This window comes from Priapulus caudatus, unplaced genomic scaffold (assembly GCF_000485595.1).
Source record: "Priapulus caudatus unplaced genomic scaffold, Priapulus_caudatus-5.0.1 Scaffold233, whole genome shotgun sequence".
Taxonomy (NCBI): Eukaryota; Metazoa; Priapulida; class Priapulimorpha; order Priapulimorphida; family Priapulidae; genus Priapulus; species Priapulus caudatus.
In genome coordinates, this window is record NW_014577294.1 from 262,664 (window position 1) to 284,153 (window position 21,490).

The 21,490-nt window shown below is 43.1% G+C and overlaps 1 protein-coding gene and 1 long non-coding RNA gene across 2 annotated transcripts in view; one reads left to right on the forward strand and one right to left on the reverse strand.

Annotated features, from left to right (window-relative positions):
- LOC106807761 (twitchin-like) overlaps nt 1-21,490 on the reverse strand; it is a gene marked incomplete at its 3' end in the record, with an annotated part of 171,136 nt that overhangs the window by 125,832 nt on the left and 23,814 nt on the right. The window contains 3 exon segments of the mRNA XM_014810212.1: nt 193-416; nt 897-1,060; nt 1,594-1,728. Of these exon segments, the coding sequence (XP_014665698.1) occupies nt 193-416; nt 897-1,060; nt 1,594-1,728 (523 nt within the window).
- The window catches only part of LOC106807765, a 17,453-nt gene continuing 11,138 nt past the window's right edge, over nt 15,176-21,490 (forward strand). The window contains exon 1 of the long non-coding RNA XR_001393706.1: nt 15,176-15,250. This is a non-coding gene — a long non-coding RNA (uncharacterized LOC106807765). The remainder of the gene's footprint in view (nt 15,251-21,490) is intronic.

The following is a 21,490-nucleotide window of genomic DNA, read 5'->3' on the forward strand; positions in this document are numbered from 1 at the left end:
ACGTGTGTGTGTGTGTGTGTGTGTGTGTGTGTGTGTGTGTGTGTGTGCGTGTGTGCGTGCGTGCGTGTGTGTGTGTGTGTGTGTGTGTTTGTGTGTGTGCGCGCATGCGTGCGTGTGTGCCTGCTAGTTTGTATACACGCTCGCGTGTGTGAGCGTGCGTACGTGCGAGTACTGTAAGCACGTGGCGTTTACCGTGATTGCAAGGATCAGTTTGTAGACGTCGTTGTCCTGCGCTGTGGCCGTGATGGTGAGTCGGTCGGTTTCCGTCACGACGTCAGTGCCGTGGAACCAGGTGATCTTCGACGCTGGCTTGCACTTGAGTAGGCACTCCATGCGCAAGATGCCGCCTTCCTGCTTGATGGCTGGCTTACCCTGGAACTGAGGCTTGATGGTACCCCGCGGTGGTGGTGCCTTACCTGCGAGGCAGTACACGAATGCATAGTTAGTTATACCACTGTAAGGAAATGCTACTCCTTAAAGTCCCGATATCTCTGCAGATCTTCTCTTATCTACTCTTTTTGTTCTAATCGCGTCTTAGCTTTTTTATATTAAGTAACGGACTTTTTCGGTTAGAGAAAGAACTGATGTTTCGTATAAGACTTTAATTTGTTGCGAATATTATGGCTTTGTTGCGATCGATGGCTGATTACAGTAGTGCAATATTGTTCTTTTATTTCTTACTGATGAGTAACGCTTCACCGGTAGCGCTATAGGCGTCTCAATATGTGCAATATTATATATGATTGTAATATGTGTTATTTTATGTAAACTGCATCTTAAAACTGCCCATAATAGTATCTTGCCTTTTCTGTAGAGAAACGCCTATCGATTACTCTCACCAGGGAAACATTTAATTGATAAGGAAATTGAAATAAGTGCAATGAACAAGCACGCACCACCAAAGTTAAGGTTGAGTGTTGCATTGGTCTCTCCAAGATCATTCTTGGCGTTGACTCTGTATTTTCCGCCATCTTCCTTTGCAATGCCTGTGATTTCTAGGCCAACGAGGCATATGTTTTTATCTTCCGGAGTTACGTATATGTTGTAACGGCCGCCATGACTGTAATGAAGAGAAACACAATTATGAAATGGTCTCCTTGCTCTGTCCAAATACTCATTCTCATTACATATTGCTGGCACTACGCAGGCATCTTAATACAGAACAAATTGTGAATATTATCGAGTAGATTTTTTTAAATATTAAAGTTGAGAGCGTAAGAATGAACCGAATGCAGATATGTAAGTTTCAAGAAGACTTTCTACATATTGACACAAATTTCATAAAAATAAACAGGATAGAGCGATGTGAGTTTCAAATGTAGTCTGGTTAATATTATAAATAATCTCATTGGAATAGATTCAAATATAGAGGAAATATATGATGACTATAAATGTTCAAATTTATCTCATGATTGTACGTTATAGAATTATTGCCCCCTTCATAACGGAATCATAAACATACCTATTCGCAGTAAATTAGCACGATGCACTGCTAAGCCGTAAATCTGTATTTATGATTCAATAAACCGATATAGATAAGAAAATGTAATATAATAATTATGGGCGGTGTTATGTTAGTAGAACATCTATTACCTGACAGGCTCGTCGTCGTGGAACCATAAGACATTGGGCTGCGGGTCAGCTTGAAGTTTGCAGCTGAATATTATCTTGGCGCCACCTGGCGCTTGCTTTATAGATGGCTTCTGGGCAAATGTAGGGGGAAGTCCTCTGCAAGGAAACAAGATGGCTGATGTAAATCTAGGAATAGTTTTTATTTTTTAAATCATTAATCACTGGCTACTATAGGTAAATACACGAAAAAGGTCTATGCAAGAAAATCCGACAATTGCTAAAAATCCAATTACTTTTTTTTTGTATTTGATCACGAGCAATAGTACTAGCAGACAGTGTCGAATTCGTTCCAACCATATAACATGTACTACGAAATATGTCTGACTGACCAACACGTGAACCTAAATATAGGAATCAGCATTGACTCTTGCAAGCACAACCAGTCTAGAATTGTAACTCGCGTCTTGAAATTTTGAAAAAGTTGCTTATATATGCAAGACACTATTTCACTATTCAACGCTATTCTAGGCTATACACCATAGCATAGCCTTTTCCTTGTACATCGATTGATATGGCTGCTATGTGGATGTGTTACATACACATATTTACTTCAATTGGCCCGTACTTGGTGAATCAATTATCGGTGGACATACGTGGACAAAATGACGGATTAAGCAAGGGCGAATGAATAGTCGTGAAATAGATAGGCATATTTAAGAGCGCATTTGGTACACACGGAACCCACATATTTAACGAAACAGCGTATGCTAGCTATATCACCGGTCGATACACGTAAAGTAGTGACGTCACACGGCGATATGGAGACGTCGTGTGCGACATAGACGCTGCAAACATTAGAGCTACATTTCTAGTTACAGTATGTTATTCCTCCTCTGTAGCATTTAAAAAATTGAACCTACATTCTCAGTTACGCTACGCTATTCCTACACTGCAGCGTTTAAGCTAAAACCCAACGCTGTTCTGTCTCAGCCCAGTTTTCTATCTCTACCAACGAGCGGACCAGTTGCTTCATTCACTAACAACTATTGCGTGGCACCTAATATAAGTAAATAAAAATAATTCTTTTCGTTGTGCCTTAGCCGCAGCGTCAGCCCCGCTTCCAGCTATATCTCCCTAACGCTATATAATATCGGCCGTGGCTGCGTGCGTGTAAGTCATATGTTTACAACTACACGGCGGTAAGACGGCTGCAACGCGATCGTCTGTGGCTTCCCATACGCAGAGCGCACGGCGTGGCCCGCGTTACCAAAATAGCGGCTAATCTATGAGACGGGCCCGGCAGGAGGTTTTCAACGTCGATTTCAGCGCGCCTGCCTATGAGCGGGGAGATGATGCGACGTACAGCACGCACGCGGGAGACGATCCGGGGAGTATTTTTCGCGCCGAAAAATGTTTTCCAGACCCAACATCGCCGCAGCGATCACGTGACCGTAGTGTTATGGTCGCAGATAAATCTCGGAGATTTACCTCTCTATAGTGAGATTGGTCGCGAACCTGTACAGTTGTGTCACGTATTATTAAATTAGTGATAATTACTAAAATGGTAATTGCGTGCGGAGAGAATAACGATCATACAATTAGCAGATGCTACTTTAGTACTTGTATTAAAATAATGACTTAATTTAAATAATTAATCCCCACTGGCACCTGCAATACAGTCGCCTTCAAAATTACCATCATGCAATTGTCACCACACATATATAGCACACATAAGGTAATGACCTAGTAATAACGCAAATAACTCCAAACTAGTGACATAGCTATGAAGCCGATATTGTTTCAGCAACTGGTAGAAAAACACGGTGTTTCTAACACACTGCCATCCGATCTTTTTTTCATCGCAACCGTAAATACACCATTTTTTCTCTGGCTGGATGCCAAAAATGCTGCTACGTGTCATTTTTTAATAATGATATAACGTTATTCGAGTATTTTCTAAAATAATTTTTATTTCATAAATGTCGTAACTAAAACAAAATTAATGTGTTGGTAAACATATGACATTATTACAATATATTTTATGGTTAGAAAGTGCATATATTAGTGGCTATACGCAACGATGATTTATTGTGAGGAATATTTATCGAAAAGGTAGAAACCAGCCATAATTACACACAAGTTTGAAAACTAACAGCATACAATAATAAAACCAAAATACATTTTACTTGATTTCGGAGATCTTTCTACCACCATTGGAAACCTCGTTCTGGCCAAAACCAGCTATAGCAGCAATGGAAACGTGGGCCCAAACCGCCACCAGCTGGTGCTATCGCGAACGTTTTTGTATAATTAACGATAGTTTATTAGTATTTTATGTCCGATAACCACAGGATATATAGCTGTTCATTTGCCGTAGTTTTATTTAAAAGGTAAAGTAGGTATTCTATTTGTGGTTGAATGGTGGTCATTATGTCAGATTTAACGGAGCTGAAAAATTGTCAAACATTGTTTGTTTGTACAAGCCTGAGATCTAAGCGCATGTCGTTTTTTCTTACATTTAATAGACGAGGCTGTCTGGTTTACATTTTCCAGTGAAACTGTTTTAACTTTGCTTGTTAGTGCAGGTGCATGCATAGATATTTATTTAGCCAATCTCTTCATTCGAAATGGGTTCCGGTGCATCACGGTGCAGATCATTATTCATTTGATGCATACATTGATTACTTATTTAATTTTACAGACTAAATTCGAACATTAGACCTATATGCTCCAACAGTCGTAAATGATATGCAGCATCTATACGATATATATTTTGTATACGTTCCCCGAAATGATGGCGGGTTATATTTATCTCAGGCTGGCAAAATGTAAGCACGTAACCTATTCCTAGGACTTGGAGGAATGATTCAGAGGCATATACTCCGGTACATGAAGCGTAATGGAGCGTGCATGTATATGTAACATAGAAGTTTCTGCTCGCCTGTTACTCGTCTGTTACTGGCGTGGAAGTTTAAAATTAGCGGTTGTTTCCCGTCTTAACTGTATATTTTTCCTCGTTGTTGTACATACATAGGCACGCAGCCTCCACTCAGCTCTGCATTTACTACGCGCCAGTCCGTTTCTTCGGGCACTGCTCTCGTCTCATGCTCGTCTATCGGTGTCTCAGTATTTCGTTGAAAAAATACTTCTACGTATCCGGTTCATTGCCCCCAACGATCTACATGATATAACGACCTATGATAAACCCGCTAAATGTAATATTTCTGCGATACGCAAATGCTGTCTAACTTCTACTGAACGAGAGTTAAAACTTTCAAACTCTATCTACATTGCTACTTGCGAAAATCACTAGGCATGGTTTAATGATAGACACTAAATGATTTAGTGTTTGTCAATAAATGATTTAGTGACAGTCTAAATACCATTTGTGTCCCACCTCGCCTGCCAAAGACGCTATCGTTTACGTCGAAGTAGACAATTAACAAGGCAACTTGTATTTTTATAGAAGTATCTGCATCAACTTCTGTCCCAGTTCTATTTTCACATATAAATCAAATATGTTCAGGCAGGTCTTGAAGCAGAGAGAACATAAAGGCTTATATACGGTGTAAACGTAGAGAGCATAAATGGCCGGTGGCTAGTTGACAGAAACGTCGTATTGTTAAGTCTATAGTTAAGACTAATTTTGTTTCTTAACCAAAATAGTGCTGGTGTTAGTTGGATAGTGCTCGTGTTAGACAGGGTACCGATGGGGCTCGAGGAATGCTAAACTATATTTACCCGGCCGGGTAAGCGAGCTAAACCTCGCATTGTGTTCTTCTCTGTCGATCCAAAGTTTTAAACAATTCAATGGCTTCTGCAGAAGCAACCTAATTTCAATCAACTCGATATTAGTATTTACTACTACTACTATTTTCTTTTATGGTACTTCTACCAGCAGATCACAACAAGCCCATACATCGTGATTTTTTGTACGCTCATAGGGAGTTTGGCGTGGAGATCTACGAATGTCTATAAACGCCTTTGATCGCTGCTAAAACTGCCGACACCATTACTATTTATTTGATGTGCAAAAAGATGACCGAACAATTTCATGAACACACGGCCACGTGTCTTTTCATAAAACGTTTAAATCTGTAAAATTATCGTAACATTTTATACTGGTGCGTGTGCGCGCGCACATTGATGTAAATGCTACCAGCACATCCAAATACTATTGCAACGAGCAAGCCAAAAGTGCTTAAAAAACACAATAACTAAATATACACACAAAGCTCGCAGCTAATGTTAGTAAAATAACATAACCACACCTCGGGCCCGGAAATTCCTTTCCTAGTGAATACAATTATGTCTTAAAACTATTTATTATTTGTAAAGAATTTGTTGCGAAGGTGCGAGCAAAACATACACCTGTGCGGCACAGACACTTGTGCGTCTGTTTCTCTGTCTGTGTGCGCATGTGTGTTTGTGTGTGTGTGTGTGCGCGCGCGCGTGTTGTGTGTGTGTGCGTGCGTGCGTGCGCCGCGGTGTGTGTGTGTGCGTGTGTGTAATGTGTGTGTGTGTGTGTGTGTGTGTGTGTGTGTATGTGTGTGTACGTGTGTGTGTGTGTGTGTGTGGTGTGTGTGTGTGTGTTGTGTATGTGTGCGTGTGCGCGCGCGTGTGTGTGTATGCTGTGTGTGCGCGCGTGCGTGCGTGCGTGCGTGCGTGCATGCGTATCCTGCTCTATCAATATCCCCCACCCGCACACAGACACGCTGACTTCTATACTCCTTACTGCTTTTTTTACTCGTTACTGCTTATTTTGCTTGCCCATTTTCATGTGGCTACTTACGTGCTCTGCGTGCGTCAATGATTCTTTTCTCATATATATCACAATACCTGCCACGCAAGCTTAAAGGCATACTAGGCCCATTGATTATGCAATGTTGACTAATGCTAGAGTAACTAGCACCTTGTGTAGTTAATAAGTACATAACCTTATAGCCAAACGCGTAATCTATTAGTGTGTCCAATATCACTGCTGGTTACATTACAAGCAAGACTTGAAATCGGTTGTTGATATTCATCCAGGAGTCAAGCGATGCCGTAAACATTTGTGCGGCCCGTATGTTTTGGACGCCAGATAAAATGGAGGTGACAGCGGTGTAACCACGGCCACGGACTAAATATGGAAATGGAGTAAAACACACGTACTAATCGGGTTTGTCTATATTCGGGCCGGTACAGGAGATAATTTGCATATTTTGTCACGTGGTTTGTGTTAACCAATCAGATGTAATCGCGTATTCGTGACTTCCAGCTGTATCGCATAGCGATCTCACGTGCAGAAGTGTGAAGCATGGTGAGGTGGTGGAGAAGGAGGAGGGGAGAAGCTGGTGGAGAAGGAGGAGGGGAGAAGCTGGTGGAGAATGAAGAAGAGAAGAAGGGAGAATGGGGTGGAGAAGGAGGAGGGGAGAAGCTGGTGGAGAAGGAGGAGGGGAGAAGCTGGTGGAGAATGAGGAAGGAGAAAGGGAGAAGCAGATGGAGAAGGAAGAGGGGAAGAGCTGGTGGAGAAGGAGGAGGGAGAAGCTGTGGAGAAGGAAGGAAAGGGGAGAAGGGAGAAGATGGTGGAGAGGAGGAGGGGAGAAGCTGGCGGAGAAAGGAGGAGGGAAGAAGGTGGTGGAAGGAGAGGAGAGAAGCTTGGTGGAGAGAAGGAGGGAAGAAGCTTCACACTTCTGCAGCGTGAGATGCTATGCGATACAGCTGGAAGTCACGTCACGAATACGCGATTACATCTGATTGGTTAACACACCCACGTGACAAAATATGCAAATTATCTCCTGTACCGGCCTGAATATAGACAAACCCGTACTGATCACGCGACGCACATGGACAGGCCCTGACAAAAAGTTCCTTATCACGAGCGTCCGTGTTTACGAAAATCATGATGATAGCAATTGCGTACGGCCGAGCATGCGTGGAAAATGTCCGCGTGCACTATAAATATGTATCACACCCGCTTCGCGGCGCGGTTTTGAAACTGTAAACAACTGATTTCTTGAGTGCAGATTTCAATTAGACATTTTTTGGTAACCAGCAGTGATATTGGACAAACTAATACGCAGTTTGGATGTAAGGTTATGTACTTATTACCTACACAATGGTGCCCAGTTTACTCTAGGCATTCGTCAACATTGCATAATCAATGCCTCAGTATGCCTTTAATGGCTGCCTGTTGCGTAAAATTCTAGCAGATGTTTACACATGTTCGATTTTAGGAAAATTTAAAGAATGTGGTTTCCATGTGGCCACCATCTGTGGGAATAGACGTCGTTCTTTTATTGAATTTTGCCCGTTCCTACTCTGGTGCCAAGGTCAGGAGCATTGAACCAAACTGACAGCCACCTTCATTTCATATAGCTCCCTTTATCGATCGGCTCTCTCGCTCATTTGCCCTGTCTTCTCTTTCTCCTCTCTCTCTCTCTCTCTCTCTCTCTCTCTCTCCGCGCTCTTCTCTCTTTCTCTCTCTCCTCTCTAGAAGAGCGCAGAGACTCTCTCTTTTCCTTGTCCTTCTGTCTATGAGTTATACATCGTTCGTGAACCAATCCTTGACCAGGTCCGTATAGTCACGTATCGACCTCATCACAGGTCGATAACCGTTTTATTATATGGTTAATAAAGAAATAAAAAACAAATTGAATGTGTTAGTCAATAATTTAATAATACATTTAATAAATAAACAATAATACATAAATAAACAATTTAACTAAATAAATAACAAATAAATAATAATAATTTTATATTTATCTTCTAAATTATTTATTTTATTATATTTCTATTTCTATTTCTATTTCTATTTATAATATTTATATTATTTTATAATATAGCTATCTTATTGGCTGCTAATCTTCGATATAGAAGCGGTAGCTCGATTGGCCAGCGCTCACACACCCACTTTCTTCACGCGAGGTGTACTCGTTTGACACGCGCGGTCAACTCGGCATGAGGTACGGACCTCCAAATGCCATACGGGCCAATCAGATTCAAGCAAAATGCGCTACCATATAATAATAATGCTTGATCGTTTTCTCATCGAAAATGTTATTTTTCGCTGATGTCAAAAATGCTTGTCGGTACCTGACAACCGTCTCTATTACACTACATTGATTATTCACATGTTTGTATGTAGCTTAGCCGTGTTGACATACTTGTTGCATGTACCGTCTTTTACATTAACTGGAGCTCGCAGGTTCGCATGCGACAGTTTTAATCAACATACAAGGTCCAATCATGTCTTTTTACTGCGACATATGTTTGACGATCACGTATTACATAAATTTGATTGGTTATTGAATATTGATCATTTGGCGCAAAACGCGGGGGTCGGGTGTGAAAACTAAAAAAATATCATGTACTGTTGATTACATTGATTTTGTGCGATCCCTCTTCAATGCCGTCAGGAAGTTAAACAAATATTATCTGAAAAAAAGACTCCATTGTTGTGATTAGCAGTTAAAGGATGTACTCAGATGTGTCCAAAATGCCTCATCGTACGTTCTACAGTTTTCAAATTTACTCAACCTCCTTCGCGCTTTCTGCCTTGGAGCACCAGCAACCGCCACGCCTTCTTCCGTAATCTGGGATTCGCCACTGCATACGGTTAAACCTTTATGTGTATTTACTCTGAAATATTATTAAGATTTTTACTGCTATGGTTTGTTAAGATTTCGATTGCGCATACTCTTTTAATTTGGTCATAGCCATGTCAAAATTTTCGACAAACCCAAACAGGCGCAATCACGCTTTACAAGACACAGGTACGAGACTGTGAACCTTGGAAAACGGACTGTTGTTTTCTACGTGTGCTTATCATTTAAACGTGTTAGGTGATAACTATATCGAATGTACCACTAGGCTGTAGAGACTTGAAAGAATGAAACACAGGCATTAAATGCCAGTAATTGCGAATGTAATGTAATGACCATGACGAGTATACGCGTGCGCGGTAGCCGGAACGTAGCCCGATCCCACAATGCACCGCGCTTTTCGAGATGCGCCTTTATCTTTTTCTATTACACTTCATTCTTCTTTCCTCGCTGCACTTGGTCAGTCTATCGAATAACTAGATCTTTCATTTACAACCTCCTACTGCTGGTGCCGTGGATGCATGCATACGACACATCAGGTTTCTCTCTAGCTTTGACCCTAGGTTTGCTGGAGCATATGGTTTCGTTATCGCTGTACATGTGTCTGTTTAGCGCATCGGCTTCACAGAGTTCATGCAAGCACATATGTCTATGCCGGTTACCATTACGTAAGCACATCTGCGCACGCCCGCATGTTCTCGTCACATAAGCATATCTGCGGATGTCTGCTCTTGTTTTATAGGCACATCTGTTTCTGCATGTTCCTTCTAAATACGTATAGGCCATGGCTTCCCAGCGTATAGCAGAAAGCACGGTGCATCTGGAAACATACCAATGCTGCGTGATCTGGATTAGGTTGCAAGATCTTTTGCATAGCAATAGGTCTTGTCCATCTGTGTAAGGATCTCTCTTCATACTACGCGCAGAGGGTTCTCAGTAATTGAGGTAATTCTTTAATCCGACTGCAAAAGGTCCCGAGAAAGAAAGGTCGCCCGTGAAACATTTTACGACGAGCAGGCCATTTGCTAGCTGATCTGCTATCGAAGGTCTAACAAATAAACAAAGTCGGTTTGTTTCTGAGTTCGTTATAGATTGACACGTCTCTAGTTACTGAGCCCTCCCGCTAAGAGAGCGAAATAGTTTGACTTGTTTTTCTTCGTTATAATAGCCACTCGAGGTTCAACGGCAAAATAATTTAAGTGCAAATCGTGCGCATACGTTAGACACTAAGTCTTCGTCAACAGTTCTTTAAACGTTTCCGTAACGAACCTTTCCAATTAGTTTCAAACTCCTGAAAAGGTTCTCTCAGCACCAAAACAGTTCAACAACTTCTATAAACAATTTCCGAGATTTCGCCGTCTTCCTCCCCGTATAATTGTTTACGCTGGAATCGGTAACTTGTTGCACGTTCAGCGGTCGCAAACATGCCGTGACGGCGGTCGTTCACATGCATGAACATAGCATTCGCGAAAAAAACGTTAGATACCTATAGCGGATACCGACGTAATCACTTATAAAAAACATTGTGACGTAACCATGTCCCGTGACGTCACGTATATGTACATCATATTATGCATTCATATTATGTCAGTGTTAGTATGCAAAAATCGGATTGAAGTTTTTGACACTATTACTAGATCATCACCATAAAAGCGAATTGATCGATCCTCATCAACATCAAGACGATACATGGTCAGCAGAAGATTTAAAACTAAATACGTATACATGATCTCTCTCTCTCTCTCTCTCTCTCTCTTCCTCTCTCTCCTCTCTCTCTCCTCGTCTCTCTCTCTCCTCTCTCCTCTTCTCTCTCTTCGTCTTCTCTCTCTCTCTCTCTCTCTCTGTATAATATATATATATATATATATATATATATACATATATATATAGAAAGAAAATACGGATAAATACATGCGGATATATATAAATACGTGAGATTTTCCTCAGCAATAATAATATTGACGTTAGATGGACGACAGATTTGCTGGAATTTGGGCAACACCATATAGTGTCACGGCGATGATAGTTATATAGCAATCGATGGTAAATTCATACGGCGTAATCAAATATGCTGAACCTGGCGAAATGCGTCATGCAATACGCGCGGCACTATATGCGGCTCTCGGCGCTGGATTAGCGTTGATGAAAGTCGACCATATCGTTTACGCAATTCCAAACATATTTTCGATGCAACCTGCCACCTACGTGATCTATGGCAGGGTGTGCGTAAGATATCTGCACGATACATCCCAGCCGTCGCCACCTATCATTCTCACCGCCAATTTCTGATGACGGTCAATGATGGCCGAAACACACCCTTAACCGCCGAAGTATATTACATATAACCTACGCAGCTATAGCTATGATCGGCCAGCTCCGGGGTTTATGGGCGTTTCCGCCAGCCTTTACGTTGTTACGTTTTTTCACGGAAACCGACTATCGCAGATTTTCAAGTTCATCGGGTACTTTATATCGAAATTCTGATGTTTTAGGTTACCTGGGGAGTTAAATTAAATTGTATTCTGATCTAGGATTAATTCGGAATATTCGAATATTCTGAATTCGACCCAGTCAAGTGTAACAAACGAGAAATCGGACAGGCGAGACAGACGGCAGCGTACGGAATTGTGGAGCTACGGCGAGTGTTGTTATGCCAATAATACCATATTCACCAGCTATGTAACAAGATCGGTTGTTAGAAAGATTGCTTAGTACTAGTTTAAGCACTTCTGCTATTAGCCTGCACAGTATGAAGGCTACATGTCACCTTCGCGCACACCAGCTAGTCAGTGATTACTATCCTCATGTTGTTACAGATCGCTGTTCACACAACCTTCGCAACAAGATGTCCGCCAGTTTAACGCTGAGCCCGTGCACATCGGATTCGTGTCTTCTCACGATCATACGGTGTCCGGATGGACAATAGCTGACCAGCCGGACACACACACATCATAACAGCTAAACACGTAGAGAAAAGCGAAGCCTACCCTGACATGGCTGTGTATCAGTCGTGCATCCCTTCCAAACACGTGCACACGATGGCTTCCTGCGCGAGTAGCTACCACCTTAGTTCCTGCTGGCTACAGAGGCAAGCTCAAGTGCAATGCCCCATGCAACAGCTCGCGGGCAGTGTCTGTCGCTTGTCGGCAATCAGAAGCTCGCACCGCCTGCGACCAATTAGCATCCAGAGAAAGGAGCTGCGCGTATCCTACACGACGTGTGTGCGGTGTGCAATGATACAGACGGCGTTCTCAGGAGGAGGCCGACGGTTGCAGAAGAGCAGCGGCAGCGAGACGGTCCAGCACGCACGCAGCAGACTCGCTAACGAACAGGCAGCAGACAGAGTGATGCTTGCAGGCGTGTCTCCGTGTGTAAGCGCGGTTATATGGGGCCACTCACGCGTAGGGAGCCGGTGGGAAGTTGAAGAAGAAGGAAAGACTCGTCTCGCCGCTTCTATCAGCGCTCCGATCACGCCCGCTAGCGAAGACTGCACCGCCACGCGCGCGCGCATTAAGTAGCGATATCTCCGTTAAATATCCTGAAACATAATCCAAGACATCGGCGCAGCCGGAGCCGGATTCACGAGAGGCTATAATTAGCGGATGGAACCTGCCGCCTATTTTTAGCAACGGCAGCAGCAGCAGCTTTTCAGTGCGCGCGCGAACAGCAAGTATTAAACAACCAGTCACTTTCAGCGCTGTCGGCCAGTGCGCGCGTGGGTACACGTGCAGCATGGGCCATCAGCGCAAACTGATCAAGGATGAAGCCAAACACCAAAATTCAACTAACTCGACACTTCGGTAGGTTATACCGCGGCGCGCGCGTGCAGAGGGAGATAGAGAGGAAATGTTAATCGGCATGTGCGACGCGCGTCGTCCGGGGTGGTAACCCGACCTCTTGTTTACTCGTGTACGAGGCCGCAAAAAGGCGCGGACTACACACGAACGTTACTGTTCGGGGGGCACTTGCGGACGGAAGACATGCGGGTGGGTCCGCGTGCCGCAGCATCTGCACGCGTCTATGTGAAACACGTGTTGGGCAGAGAATGAGGATGTGTCTATACACTCTCAGATGAGCCACTAGCTAATGATCCTCATACGCGCGTCGTCAAAGCAATCAAAATGAAGCCGTTGCTTCTCTTACTCCACTCTAACGTTCACACTACAACAGAACAATCGGGTACACATAGTAGCGAAAATAAAGCTGTAGTGTCTGACAGAGAGAGGGAGGAAGCGAGAGAGCGCGTGTGTGAGACAGCGTGAGTAAGCGAGATAGAGATAGATAGAGAGAGAGAGAGAACGTGCAAGCGCGGGAGTGAGAGGAAGAAAGAGAGAGAGAGAGAGTAGAGATAGAGATAGAAGAAGCAGAACGAGAGTGAGAGGAAGAAAGAGAGAGAGAGAGAGAGTAGAGATAGAGATAGAAGAAGAAGAACGAGAGTAAAAAGAAAAAGAGGGTGACTGCGTGTGAGAGACAGGAAGGAAGTGAGAAAAAGTTTCCGCACATCTGTAATTAAAATAAACACTACATCGTCATCAATATCTACATTTATTATGTATTGCCTAATCGACATCACATCATATCTGGAGTTAGACAGCAAGGGTATTTATTATTATCTCACTACTGATTAAATAGGTTTTATTCGTGACAAATGCTCAAAACATCTTGCCACAAAAAATCGAGTACTCGTGCTGGATCTAAGCGAGCATCCTACAGTTTTGTCATTAAACAAACGCTATATCTATCCTGTAATCGTATATCTACGCGCATAATATCGCATCTAGTTTTTATCAGCGTAAAACATTCAAAACAGCCTACTAAGACGTAATACTCATTTGGCTGTCAACACCAACACAAGTCGTTAGAGAACCGAGTCTATACATTCCGAAACAGGTGGAGTGGAATACCGCGTGCTTTCGTTTTTACGAGCATGTTTTTTAAGAACGGGTAGCGGGTAACGGGTAAGGCAAAGAGGCATAGACGCCGAAACACGTCAGTCGAATCTGACTTAATCTTAATTTCTGTGTCTAGAATACACTAATCCTGCGACTGTGGCGTCTCGTCTTTCTGCGCGTTTGTACAACATTATTCAATTTGCACTCGAGCTAAATACGCAAGAAAGGTCTTCAGTCTGAAGCGTTGCAAGAAAAGACACTCAGATTATTGTGAACGTGTTTTTTTACCGGCGGACGAATGAACATGGCGAATAAAAACCAGCTTCGTTGTCGATCAACTCACGGGCAGTTCCAGTGAATTCCTGTGTAAATCGTCGTATGACTACAATCTTGTTTATAATTATAGATACACGTTGAATCTCGCTTATCTTACAAGCAACAGGCGCTGAGTTCTTGGCATCGCAATTATTGTAGATCGTTGGTTCCCAACCGGGGGTACTAGTACCCCATGGGGGTACCAGCGAACACCACAGGGGGTACCTGGGAAGCCTCTTAGGCAATTTAAGAAAGTAGTGCTATATGATAATCAGCGGGTGATTCAGGCATCTCTATCAACAGTGCCAACAAGTCATGGTTTTCGGTCGAGGTCTAGTCCCCAGTCCACAAAAATCGTGTAAAACCCGCCGCACACGCTGTGGAACTGGCGTGTGCACATGCAAAATCTCTCGATCTGCGTCGTGTGGAAAATATCACACGTGTTTGATATTTTCTTCCACGTGTGGAAGATTGAACAGGGTGTGCGAGTGGCCGTGTAAATTTCCACACTCAATTAGCATTGTTCGCTTGATTGTTCGCTTGGACGCATTGGTTTTTTTTCACAGCTTGCAGCTAGCAGCTCGCATATAAGGCATGTCCAATAGAAAGGCATGTCAAAGAACTGATCGATCAAACGTCGTGTGAACGCTCTCTTCAATGACACTCTCTGTCTAAGCAAACAATCAAGAACAATGCGAATTGAGTGTGGAAATTTACACAGCCACTCGACGCCGTGCGACTGCATTAATAAAACATAAACGATGTCAAAATATTTATGACATTACATCAGTGTTGGTTCTTCATTTTGCTTGGTGGGCGAAAGGGTACCAGGAGATAGCGTAAAAAAATTAGGGGTACGGGGAGTCTAAAAGGTTGGTAACCACTGTAAAATGTAGATTCTCGCGATCATAAAGTGCGAAATGATCCTATATTAACCTAACATCAACTTGTACGACCTGTCTCTATCTTTTTGACACTCAGCCACTTGTACCGCCCATTTTCGACATTCTTAAATTTCGATTAGTCGCAAATAGATAAAAAGAAATAGAATGGTACAGTTTCAAACATTTATGGAGGCGAATTAACGCATTTACTAAAGGATTTGATCAAGCCTCTTTTCAACTGTACTTACTGTATAACAAATCGTCTATACCCACACGTATTTGTTACCAGATACCTAATTTAATTAAGTGGAGAAGGAGGAGGGGAGAAGCTGGTGGAGAAGGAGGAGGGGGAGAAGCTGGTGGAGAATGAGGAAGGGGAGAAGGGAGAAGCAGATGGAGAAGGAAGAGGGGAGAAGCTGGTGGAGAAGGAGGAGGGGAGAAGCTGGTGGAGAAGGAGGAAGGGGAGAAGGGAGAAGGTGGTGGAGAAGGAGGAGGGGAGAAGCTGGCGGAGAAGGAGGAGGGGAGAAGGTGGTGGAGGAGGGAGAGAAGCTGGTGGAGAAGAAGGAGGGGAGAGGCTTCACACTTCTGCACGTGAGATCGCTATGCGATACAGCTGGAAGTCACGTCACGAATACGCGATTACATCTGATTGGTTAACACAAACCACGTGACAAAATATGCAAATTATCTCCTGTACCGGCCTGAATATAGACAAACCCGTACTGATCACGGACGCACATGGACAGCCCTGACAAAAAGTTCCTTATCACGAGCGACCGTGTTTACGAAATCACTGATGATAGCATTGCGTACGGCCGAGCATGCGTGCGAAAATGTCCGGTGCACTATAAATATGTATCACACCCGCTTCGCCGGCCGCGGTTTGAAACTGTAAACAACTGATTTCTTGGAGTGCAGATTTCAATTAGACATTTTTTGGTAACCAGCAGTGATATTGGACAAACTAATACGCGTTTGGATGTAAGGTTATGTACTTATTAACTACACAAGGTGCCAGTTACTCTAGCATTCGTCAACATTGCATAATCAATGGGCCTAGTATGCCTTTAATGGCTGCCTGTTGCGTAAAATTCTAGCCGATGTTTACATATGTTCGATTTTAGGAAAATTTAAAGAATGTGGTTTCCATGTGGCCACCATCTGTGGGAATAGACGTCGTTTCTTTTATTGAATTTTGCGCGTTTCCTACTCTGGTGCCAAGGTCAGGAGCATTGAACCAAACTGACACCACCTTCATTTCATATAGCTCCTTTATCGATCGGCTCTCTCGCTCATTTGCCCTGTCTTCTCTTTCTCTCTCTCTCTCTCTCTCTCTCTCTCTCTCTCTTCCTCTCTTTCTCTCTCTCTCCCTCTCTAGAAGAGCGAGAGGACTCTCTCTTTTTCTTGTCCTTCTGTCTATGAGTTATACATCGTTGGTGAACCAATCCTTGACCAGGTCCGTATAGTCACGTATCGACCTCATCACAGGTCGATAACCGTTTTATTATATGGTTAATAAAGAAATAAAAAACAAATTGAATGTGTTAGTCAATAATTTAATAATACATTTAATAAATAAACATCTAGTTGTACGAAGGGTGTTGGTAGCGCGTCTTGGTTAAAAATGCTGCTTGCCTATCCTTCTCCCACCACACCAACCCGTCACATGGGGATGGGTCAGTGCGGTCACGTTGGGGGACGTTGCGGGGCGGGGGGGCTGAAGATGCTTGGCCCTGTGTATCCATATATAACTTCACAAGTCGACTGGCGTCGCTACCTACCCCATGCGGTCATCGTCGCAGCTATTAATAGAGTTTATCGTCTGTGTTGAGCCGGCAGGGAAGATGCTACTGTCGCGGCTGCTGCTGCTGCTGATGATGATGATGATGATGATGATGATGATGGTGGTGGTGGTAATGCGAACAACAGCGTGTGTCACAGCGGGTGTCATAGTGGAGCCACACGTTACAACACGTTGTCACATCAGTGGTGCCACGTTACTATACAGTCACGCGTGTCGGGGGTGCAGCTGGGCTAGGCTATAGAAGTTGGGTTATCAGTCACTATAATACGATGATATCAGGAGTAGATAATAGGGAATTATCTATTATCTACTCCTGATGATATGTATGACCAAAAGCTATTAGGTACCATAATGTACCATGACGTACCATGATGACCATGAGGCACCATGATGAATGACCATGGGGATCATTTTTATCCATCGTTATGCTTGTGAAAGCACGATACGAAAACTTCACGCGCCTTAATCACTAATTAACAATTAGAAAGCGTAAACGAGTAACGCAATGGCTCATCATCTCACTTGACTATGACTACTTTACTAACTTGGCGGTTACAATGACTTTATTGCTATCTCAATGATTTGTATAATCAACTGACAGCTGCTATAATCAACTACGGAAGTGCTTCGCGTATCTCTAACATGCCAGACAAGTGAGCATTCGCGGACATCGTCGAGACGTAACCGCGCGTTTCGAGTTTACATTGCGACTGACTATCAAGTCTGAGCGCGCCAGTATTTTGATGGGCCGACGGCGTCCGTGTTTGCTGCGAGAATCGCTGACTGTATATTACTGGCCGCGTCTCCATCAGTGAGAAGATTTAAGCATCTGCCATCGTCGGCATTACAGACCATTAGCACGGGGCGCTGGGCTATAATGGGACCACTTCCCCCTGCCGCGCCGTCCGCGTGAATGATTGTAAACGCATTGCGGCCGCACGCGGCACACTAATAAACATAGACTAACTAGCCTGACTATATATATAGAGTTTGCGCATATACATGTATATATATATATATATAGCTGGAAAGTGGTTTTGCGCAACTTATCAGATCGTGCGCTTTGAGTGGCGCCACCGTCGTTGTAATCAAACTGTAGTCGTTAGTTTTAAAACATTTTTTTAATAATATTTCTAATGGTGATTGAACCATGAAACTTTTTATGTAGCGTAATTATAACCTAAATTAGCTGAAAATAACCCTAGAACCTAGAGTAAACTCTCACTTTAAGAGGTCGAGCTCAGGCTTCCAGCGCTGGCGTGCAAGAACGTCCATATTTCACACTGTTTAAAGCATCGTTTGGACATGAACTCGTGAAGCGGAAGCGTTGAGTCTCTGTATCCGTTATTTTTATCACATGATTAGGTGGGTACTGCAGTTTCCTAAGAATCTTCCGCTGTTTACTCAAATTTCGTAATCGTTGAATCGATTCTAATCGTGTGTTTATTAATGGATTCTTCGCTGATGTATGAGGTTTACAACGTATACCGTCTTATGTTGGTAATATTCACACATGTGAGTTTTGAGGATACTTTCAAAAAGGATAGGAAACTTTAACAGACGTATTTAAATTACCAAGTAGACACGTCTTATTAAAAACAAATAATTTAAAAGTTAGTCTAAGCGCGTATATCTGACTACCTATGCCTTAGTAGTCAGCGGTGTAATCTTTGTGCGTAGGAGCCCACGGGCGGTAGGCCTTAATAGAGATGCTTGTATTTATTTGTGCTTTAATAGGGATGCTTGTATATATTTGTGCCATTATAAAATTTATCCGTGGCGCATTGCCAACATCGCCGTACTCTACATATCGCTATTCCATGCAAACTAAAAATGTATGACGAACACCGGACCGACCTGGAAAATGCCATCATATAAGTGGTAAACGGATATCGCACCTTATTATGTTTATTTCGTAAACTACGTGCCGAGCTGACTATTCTAGTGGCAAGTATATAAAAGCAACCTTTCTAACGTAGTAGTATCGCGTTGGCCTTGCTTCGAAAAAATCCCAAACGCCAAGAATGTTTGTCGAGCCGGTGCTCACAGTCGACACAGATTTTGTTAGGAAAACAAGCGGAATGATAGAGATGGGTATAGATAACACAGCAGTCAAACGCAGATGATCCTCTAGAAGCCGACACTCGAACACCCGTAGCGTGAGAGAGCTTTACCTCGACCCATTTTCGACCGCAGCCGATTCCAATCGCAGTTCTATTTGCAGGCTCGGCAATTGCCGTGTAAGGATGTGATATTAGGAACTGATATGACAACGCAGAGGTTAAACTCGCGCGACAACTAAGGATTTTCGTATTATTAACCAAAATATTTTGCAAGGAGTACAGTCGGGGGTTTCTGATAGTGTGGCGGAATGACCACTGTGAGTTCATTTCAATATAAAGGAGACGTTCTCACGGCAACGCGTTGCTAAAAACGGCATCGCTAACGTGCCAAGTCACCCTTCTGTTATTCTTGCTGCCCCGCGATGGTTAAAACATCTCATGGCTATGTGTAGGACCTACATAGACAAAACTCCACGCGGGTCTACGCTTGCTCGTAGATATAGCTGCTAACAAAGTATATTATTTTATTATGCTATCTGTGAGCGACATGTCTACACACTCTTTACCTATCACACATCTCTCTCGAGCTTTACTGCCGCCATGACAACCACGCTTGTCATCCGCTCTCAGTGGGTGCTAAATAGCATTGAATCAGAGCAGAAGATTTTTACCTCCGGCCAGGGGCTTGGCGGAGGTTATGTTTTCACCGGCGTGTCTTTGAGTGTTGGTTTGTGTGTTTGTGTGTTACCATGCACGTTTCAGTTCACTTCCGCTAGGTGCGCTGGCTGTAGACTTACAAAAACGCAACCACAGTCCTCCCCCACCTGCACGCTCGCACTAATCCGGAAACAATTAATTATTTAATTAATTAATTAATTAATTAATTTTTTTACTTAATTAATTAATTAATAAAAAATTTCACATTCAGCTGCCTTGGCGGAGGTCTGTGCTCTCCGAGTGCTCTAGTTTTAACATATATTGAACTTTTTTTACCGTTTTGTTTTTGGACTCCTGTATTTTTAGTATGCAGTTAAGAACGTCAAATTGCCCGAACGAACGGTTAAAAGTGTAGACGCTTGAACACGGCAACATCTGTTCTGAGAGTCCACCAACAGCAGTTTCATTTCTATCGAGTCGTATAGTAGGTCTATAACTAAATGCCGTAACATACATGCATGAAAGGGGGCATTGCAGTTATTATATATTGTGCCTAGACGCCTGGCACAGTACGGCGGAATTTAATTCATCTGAACTTCGGCTATGTAGTTGATAAAAGAAACAAGTCTGCGAGCGTTAAATAATCGATCTCGAGTGAACAAACATAAATTCTATCGCGGAATCTACGCCGAAAAATAACTCGGCAATGTTTGTGAGAGATTTCTCCCCGCATATGGTCGCCCTCGGGCACGGCACTTTATCCCAACTTGCTTTTCAGTCGACACCTGCTGTACAAATAGGTTTAGACTTTAGAGCGAGGCGGCAGCGTCGGGTTTACAACCTCACGCCGTAAGAGAGGCGGCTTTCCTGAGCAAAGCCTGTTGAGGAAACCAAAGCTCCTTGTGGGTGGTGCTAGTAGGGTATAGCGCGACGCGTGAAATTGCCGTATATTTTAACCTTTGCGCAGTGGCAAGGTTAGGGGGCCAAAGGGGGCCATGGCCCCCCTGTTGATCCGAACGTTAAAAAATATATTTAAAAATAAGAATTGTTGTACTAAAATGATAATTGTCGTAGTCAGAATGAAGGCTGTACATGTACTCAAAAGTGCCTCAAATAGCATCAACTGCGATCTACATTTTTAAAAATTTCTGGGGGAGGACCCCCACACCGGCCCCCGCCTGTTTTAACCCCCTCCCTCCTTGGAATTCTGGATCAGCCTCTGAATAGTTACACATCTTGTGAGCAGAGAACAACGAACAAAAATGTCGCCTTTTTTCATGGCGCCCAAAACAAAGATTGCAGAGCTGAGAGGTGGGGGAGCGTAGGGTGTGGAGAGGGAGGCGGAGGAACCATTAAAATATTAAGTCATCCACTATTTTGCGCAGTTCGCTGTTTTTGGCCCCCCTGTTAAAAAATCCTGGCTACGCCATTGCCTTTGCGTAAAAAACGTCTTTTATCGCAGTCGTGCAGTCGCGATTTCTCTCCTGGCGCGAGTCGTAATGTTTCTTCGGATATTGACGTAAGCGCGAAATAGAGTTGGTTTTTACTTACTGCGTTGAATTTTTTCTTACTGCGTGAGATTTTTAATCGTCCCGGTTTACAGCTTATTTTAGTAGTTTAATTAACTGTAAGTACTTCAAGTAAGTAATTCAGTGAGAAAAGTGGAAGTATTTACTAAGAACTGACAAAATCTTAAACTATTTACGATATATATATA